This window comes from Mesoplodon densirostris, chromosome 13, assembly GCF_025265405.1.
Source record: "Mesoplodon densirostris isolate mMesDen1 chromosome 13, mMesDen1 primary haplotype, whole genome shotgun sequence".
In the NCBI taxonomy this organism is placed as follows: domain Eukaryota; kingdom Metazoa; phylum Chordata; class Mammalia; order Artiodactyla; family Ziphiidae; genus Mesoplodon; species Mesoplodon densirostris.
The window spans coordinates 5108880-5116454 of NC_082673.1; the positions used below are offsets into that span (position 1 = coordinate 5108880).

Below are 7575 nucleotides of genomic sequence, written 5' to 3' on the forward strand. Positions count from 1 at the left end.
GAGTCCCATAATTTAAATAACCCTGATATTTCTCCCGCTAAACGCCTCTCCGCCGCCCCGGACCCCGGGAGAACTCACCGCGGGGCTTTAACATCCTCCCTCCGGCCCGTCCGCCGCCTTTACACCGCCCGCGGAATTTCTAATAATTTTTTTCTCATATTTCGGGCTGGACGCGGCGGGCCTGGAAATTGTTTCCTTACGCCTCTTTCCAGCAGCCATTGTAGTGTATGCGCTGCCCCTGCAGCCCAACTTGCAGCTGCCGCCGCCGCCGCCGCCGCCGCCGACGTCGCGCCCACCGCTGCCTCCCCCGGCCCGCTCGGCCGCCGCCCCCGCCTCCCGCCGGCCCGCCCCCTGCCCCCGCCCGCCGCTGTGCCCGCCCCCCCCCGCACGCTCCGCCCCGGGGTCGACCACTGGACGCCGCCGCCGCCGCAGTTGGGCCCGCCGATTGGCCCGCCACGCCGCCCGTCAAGCCGAAGTGTTAAGAGGCGGGCCGCGGCTCGGGGGGGACGCGGGGGGCGGGGCCGCGCGCGCCGCCCCGCCCACTCCTCCCGCCTCGGCCCTCCTCCCGCCGGCCGGGGGCGGGGCGAGGCTCGCCCGCCCCTGCCGCGCCAGGCCCCGCTCGGCTGTCAGTCAGGCGGCGGCGCGCCCCGATTGGGCCGGCGGCCGCCGGGGAGCGGGGGCAGCACGTTGGGATGCGCGCTACTTAAGGTCCCGCTGCGTGAGCCATTGACGTGTTTGGAGCTGGAGACGGCCTGGGCGCTGGTGAAGCGGCGGCCCGAGGTGAGTAGTTCCCCGCCCTTCCCTCTGCGGCGGCTGCCGGGCTGCGGGAAGAGACTGGCGCGCCTGGGCCGCCGCGGGGCCCGCATCCGCTTCTCCGGCGTGACGCCGCTTCCACTAGGCCTCGCCTGGGCGCGGGCCCCTTCCCGTCACATCCTCCCCGCAACACGGGTCTCCTCGGGCCGGGGACGAGGAAGTTGCCCCCTGCCTGGGCACCCCCGGCCCTTCCTTCACCCTTCTTCCCAGCCTTTGGAGCGTAAAGGCCTAGCCCTGCCCCCAGTTCCCTGCGTTTTCCTCTCCCCCTGCCCTTCTGGGCGCCGTCGAAGGTGAAGGTCGGGGCAAGGTGGGTTCACCTGCGCCCGCCGTCGGGGGGCCGGGCAGCTCGTTGGAGGTAGCGGGGCCTGGGGCTCGCCTGGCTCCAGGGTCTCCGCACGCCTTCCCCGCCCCCTCCGCAGGGCCCCTGCGACTTCCTGACCCTGCCTGCCTGCACCCAGCCGTGGGTTAAAGGCTTGAGGGCCTCGCAGGACGTGTTTCAGCTTCCCGACGGTTGCCCTGCGGTTTGGGAGGGCCGCAGCCCCTGCCTAGGCAAGGACCAGCACGGGAGGGGTGGGCTGGACGGGTCAGCAGCGTTCGCCTCCCCCTTCCCTTGCAGAGCTGCTCGGAGTGGCGACCTGAACCACTGGGTAGGAAATCAAGAAATACTTTTTAAAGCAGTTTGCCCTTTGGAAAAGATTTTAGAGCTATTCCTCAAACGTGCTGTGCTTTTGCGGCCCCTCTCTCAAATCGTTGGTTTCTTTCTGACTGTCCCCTGCAAGTAGAGCTTCGTCACGTTTGTTTGGTACCTTCAGAAACTAAGTAGATAAGGCCTCGCTGGCGGAACACTCGATCTTGACTTCAGCCCCGCTCCTCACTGTAAACTGACATTTCCTCTTCATTTCCAGTTGATACACGAGGATTCATGCAAAGAAGGTGACAGTCGGAAATCCAAACTTAGATTGACTTGTCTTTAGAATCCGGAAGGGAAAGGAAATGAAAGGTGGATAAACTCCTACAGCAGACCTGATTCGGTATATGTGATGTTACCTCGGTGTTATTTGTAAAGAATTCCTGACCCAGGACAATGATAAAATGCGAAGCAGGACACTTTCACAGAAGGCAGGCAACCTGAGTTCTGTCTGCGTCTGATCGTTGTTGAGATTATATCCAAGGCATATGAACAGCTAAGCAGAGTTCTTTGCTCTCACAGCCTAGGACAGATGTAGAGAGGATGGCTGTGCATTTACTTAGTGCCCTCACCTCTCATAAGAAGAAGTGAAGCCTGCAAAGGAATTATATTCAGGGGAGGAAGAAGCTTCTACATATAGTTGAACAGCATCTTGAATTTCCTTTTTGCTAAGATGTTTCTGCTAGCTAGGTATACTCACGTATTGGTCAGTGAAGATCATAAAATAGAAGGGTTATTTAGTGGGTACCGAAAAGACCCCCGAATGATTAGACTTTTTTCCATCCTTCTTTGCAAAGGTTATCTCCTTTAGCCTGGACATCCTGATCTTTCTCTTAATAGAGAAATGGAACTAGTTGACTCAAGATTCAGAATACCTTCACTTTTCAGGAGCTTGTGGGGTTTGATTGTTTTTCCTGCATGTACTTCATTTCTTTTAACATGACTGATATTTTGTGATGGTCCCATCTTGGGCAAGGAAAGTAGAAACCATTTTGTACAAAAATTCTGAGCTCTGTCTGGTTATACTGATGCAGTTTTTATTCAGTGGTGTTTTGGGTAAGTCATACGGCATTATTTGCTGCCTTCTCCTTTGATCTTTAGGTAAAAGACAGTTAAGCTAGAACACCATTCAGCAGTAAGTTCCTTAAACTTAGTGCAGAGCATTTAAAAATATTTGTGGGTGGCTTAATCGATAGTATGCCAATACGTTGAAATAAACAAAAAATTACTTTTTAGTAATTAACAGTTAGTTGATTATTTTTTTTAGTTTTCCCTTTTAGTTCATTTCTATGGCATGTCTTTGAAGATAGTAGTATACCAATTTCAATTAACTTCATTATAGAGAGTAGTTGTCCTGGGATAGAGTCGACATACTTGTTATATGAGTATATGACTTGACTTGGAATCACTAATGGGCTCTTAGAAAACTGTGATCACCTTTAACGGATAAAGGCTTCTTCAGAGCTGTATCTGTATATACGGCTTCAGTTGGAAGATGAATGCTCCACAGTAGCATCCCCTGACTTCCTTCAACCCTGGGAAGTATCAGTTAAATAGAAGATGCCCCTGGAAGTTAAGTTTCAGATTTTCTTTTTTTAACTTTTCAGAATGTCAACTAACCAATAACTTTGTTTTGTTTTTGTTTTTGGTATATTGGCCACCCGAGGGCCGGCCGTGGAGTAGACATTCACGTACTTTAGTTAACAAATGTTTTTGCTAAAGTTGGGTTGTACTAAATATTTCCACCCTTATTTTGTGTGCTAATCCATGTATAATAAGGAAGTAATAGAGTGCATGTGGTATTCTTAGGTTTCGTTAATACATTTAATTGCTTAACCTTTAGAAATAGGAGTAAACTAAAACCAAATTTTAGCTGAATTATCTTTCTTTCTGGACATTGTAATCAAATTTCAGTAGATGCACTTCAGTAATTTAAATAAGGCCTTTGTGCTGAGGCACACGTCAGTGCAAAGGAGAATCACATCCAAGTCTTTACTCTGAAAATACAGAGGTTATATGAGTTCCTCACTGGATAATCATTATGTCAAAATTAACTTTTCAAGTACTTGCGGAGCTGATGAGATTTACTGGCTTATATTGTCATCCACTGTGTAACGCTTCCCCAACATCTGCCTGCAGGAAGAAGAGAGTTAGGATGTCCGTGGTAACTGGAAGGCTGAGAGATCCTGACATAAATCCTTGCTTGTTGGTAAGCCAGTTCGCTTTTAATTGTCGCGAGTATTAAGTTGGAAAAACGGGCTTCTTCTGATTTTGTGGGCGTCAGTTTTCTGCAGTTCTTAAATAAAGTTATTTCTGTACAAGAAATATTCCTGGCCTGTGTATCCTTATTTCACTAGAGCATTTTTAGATATTCATAATATAGCTAACAAGGATTCATCTCTCTTAAGTTTCCCTAATTTGTGTAACATCACTGTTATACTAGACAAGCATGTGTAACACTGAGGAAATTCTTGAGTCCAAACGTGCAAAGATGGAAAGTAGGTATTTTTAAACGGTCACTGAAATTTATGTTTTGATAGCAGTGATTTCATCATGCCCCTGAGACGGCCTGGCTGAGGATAAGGGCTGATAACTGAATTAGGCTATTTAAAGCCTGAAGGTTTCCACAAAGGTATCATGTAAACAAAACATTTTGTTGTAATAGTAAGGTTTTATTGGCATTTATTTGGTAAGATTAGCGGTTCTTACTTGTGGCATTGTCACCCTTGAATAATGCAGTCATCGGACTGGTGCTATGAAAATTATATTCCCGATCCTATATGCATTTTCCAAATATACACATTCATTAAATATTTGGCTTAGAAAATTAGCTTTGCTATACATATGAAATCTGTTTAACAGCTTTACCAAGTCTCTTTAGCTAGACCATGTTTCTTAGATCTGTGAAGCAAGTTACCTTCCCCTTTATTTAAAGCTTTCCTTTAGCTGGAGTCTCAGAATCATGCCTTTCACTTTGAAGTTTGTTCTCCAATCTACTTCCAGTTCAGACAGCTGAAATTTAACTTCCAAATGGCAGCTACCCTCCTTGAACTCTTAGCCCTGTGTTGCTCATTGTGGTTTTGAAGTGATATTAATGATAACCTATTAAAATTGCTTACATAATTGTGTATTTACTTGCGTAATGGAGCAAATGATAGCCGGACATACGTTGAGATGAATGTCGTTAAGTTACCTTGATGCAGACCAGTCATTAGCAACTTACTTAGGTTCTCGAAACCACCTTAACTCAAACATTCAAGTCCAAGCGAGAACTTGGAGGGGCGGAGAGCTGCCCTCCAGGTCGGGAGACTGAGTTTTGCTTCCACGTACAGCAGTGATTCCCTCCCCGCTCCAGCCCGCCTCGCGTGGCTTGTGGAATCTTAGTTTCGAGACCAGAGATTGAACCCAGGCCCCGGCAGCGAAAGCACCGAGTCCTAACCACTGGGCCGCCAGGGAACTCCTTGCATCGTGACCTTGAGCACCTTTCACCTTGTCTCGGCCTCTTCATTGAACGGTTACTGGGTTAAGTGATCGCAGTCAGTGCTTCGACTCAAATTCCTGTGATCAGATGTTCAGAAAACTGACGCCACTGTGAAAAGGAAGATGTCTGCTTTGAGCAGAACGAATGCTGGGATAGTTGGAAAGATAATTCTGTTCATTATCTGTTCGTTCAAATGAACAAAAAGGAACTATTTCACATTACCTGCTCTGGGGGGAAGCAGCTTCAGAAGTTTGGTTTTTTTAAGATGCCATTCCACTTCTTAAATGATACCTATCTTACATATTTAAGGAATCTGATGCTTCTACCAGATGTATGGATGAAAATAACTATGACAGAGAAAGGTGTTCCACTCACTTCTTGAAGTACAAGAACTGCCGGAAGTTCTGGGTAAGCCTAGTTTGGTTACCTTTATGTTAAAACTCATCTGTTCGGCTTGGAACTGAAGCCTGAAGTCTGTTAGCACCTACAATCCTTCCTTAGTGATGGCTGTCGGAAACTTACCTTTTTGACTTTATCCTCCGTGTGCCCTAAAGGATCCTTGGGCGCTCTCGTTAGCTGCCTCACCCTCCGCCTGCGTGTAAGGACGTGGCTCTAATAGAGGTGGGTCTTCCTACATGCATAGGGCCTGCGGCCCTAAAGTGATAGCCTGGTTACCATTGGAGTTTTCTGGAGGTGAGCGGAATAGGTGGCTCGCCCCGTCACAACAGGCGTCAGGCTTCCTTTTCTCTGCCTCCTCTCCCGCCATCGCCCATGGTCCCATTTTTGGCGGACGTTGCCGTATAATTTGTTTCTCTGAGCACTGGATCCAGCTACTTCCTGTCCCTCTGCTAGCTTACCTGTTGGTTTCATTTGGCAGTTATTCCGTAGCTCCTCTCGATGGACCTGAAGTTACAAAGTGTGTCCCCACCCCAGTTTCAGTTAACATACTCCTGTGGGAATAATCACTTCTGTTTAATTGATAATTGTCTGAAAACAGTATCTGGAGTCCTAGAATTCATTCTTTTTTTTTTTGTTTTAAACTCGGTTTTTTACGTTTCCTTTCTGAAGACCACAACAGCAGGTTTCTGGCAATTGATTAGCATTTAGTACTTTACTGATTTTGGTTTCTTCTTTTTTGTACATACACACAGAATTCTATCATGATCCAGAGAAGACGGGATGGAGTGAAGCCGTCTATGCCTACAGCAGCAGAGAGAGACATAATCTTGGGAGCAATGGGCAAGATGCCCTATTGAGTGTTTGCATTAAAGTGGTTTATTTAACTCAGAAGCAGATGAATATGTTTAATAAGTGGTGACGGTAACTTCTGAAGACCTTCCAGGCCTTACCCAGACAGATCTCAGGTTGCACCAGGGGAAGCCCTGTGTCCTCTGTGTCTGCTCTCAGTGCCATACCGAGAGCAGGCCACTCTGGCTGTGCCGTGTCACCAAGTTTACAAGACTTCCTGAAGGCAGGGGAGCGTCAGGAAAGACTCCATGAAGAGTTGAGCTTTTCCGCTGGGTTTCGAAAGAGAAGTAAGTTGTGAACGAGAAAGGACTTAATGGGGGTGAAAGGGAAGCAGTCCTTGTGATGTGAGTGACGACATGATGGAGGGAAAGCTGGAGCCACATCTGGAGAGCAGTGTGTAGACGGTTCCCCCTGGAGGGTGAGGTGGGGGACTGAGTGGTGGGGAGAAGACTGGAAGGTAAGTCCAGGGTGGGTGCGTGGTGGGCGTCTAATCCCAGCGCGTTAGTAAGATCCCTGCCCTGACTTCGCTCACGTACCTCAGTTTTAAAAGGTTAGGGGAGCAGGGGAAAGGCAAGGTTGGCATAAGTGGCATGGAAAAGAACTGGCTTTCTTCATTTTCTTTCTTTAACGAAAGGCTTAGCCAAAGGATTCTGTAACTCAAATCTGTGAATACTGGACAACCTTGTGAAGGCGTAGTATCCTTGAACCACAATAATGGAAAGAAAAGGTGATACTTTCAGAAGTAGGATTTCTACTTGCAGGATGAGGTGGACAAGGAGGATTTGGGGCTCATCAGGTGATTTTTGCAACACAGGATGAGGCTGGAGCTCAGCTCCTTTTTATGATATGAAAGCAGGAACGTTCAGTGTAGTGACCGGGGTGGATTGTATAGCAGCTCTCAAACTCACCGCCTTTTAAAATCCAGTTTGTTTCATTTACAGAATTGTAAAAGATATATTTTTTGATAAAATTTAATGTACTTATAAAGTCAGTGAACACAAATAGATTGTGTCCCTTTTTTTCATCTGGTCCTGGAGCAAGAGTAGTATTTTAACAGATGCTGACAACAGACTATCCATCTCGTTGGTCTGACTCCAAAACCCAGGTCAGATATTTTTAAACCATATGATCTTGATTTCCAAATGTGATTCTATTTGAATAAAAGATGGATTCTTTCAGAAATTCTTTGATTTGTACTGATTGCTCTAAAATGATGGATTAAAATAGGATCTGACAAGAAACTAATACATACTGTGTAAGAAGCATTTCAGTACTTTTAAGCTTGTTCAAGGGTTTGGAATTTTAATGTCACCCTTTTAAAGGTACATACCAACAGCAGCATTCA

The 7575-nt window shown here is 47.3% G+C and overlaps 1 protein-coding gene across 3 annotated transcripts; it reads left to right on the forward strand.

Annotated features, from left to right (window-relative positions):
• The first annotated feature begins 674 nt into the window (after nt 1-674).
• CHCHD7 (coiled-coil-helix-coiled-coil-helix domain containing 7) lies at nt 675-6272 on the forward strand. 3 transcript variants are annotated; one of them, XM_060116382.1, is made up of 5 exons: nt 675-780; nt 1719-1844; nt 3641-3710; nt 5292-5390; nt 6134-6272. In XM_060116382.1, exons 3-5 carry the CDS (start codon nt 3657-3659, stop codon nt 6236-6238), a joined length of 258 nt encoding a protein of 85 aa, XP_059972365.1. In that variant the 5' UTR covers nt 675-780; nt 1719-1844; nt 3641-3656; the 3' UTR covers nt 6239-6272. The 3 variants fall into 3 exon arrangements, with proteins under 3 accessions (XP_059972365.1, XP_059972366.1, XP_059972364.1); XM_060116383.1 differs by having other exon boundaries at nt 1719-1813; XM_060116381.1 differs by lacking the exon at nt 1719-1844 and having other exon boundaries at nt 677-780.
• Nucleotides 6273-7575: the final 1303 nt, after the last annotated feature.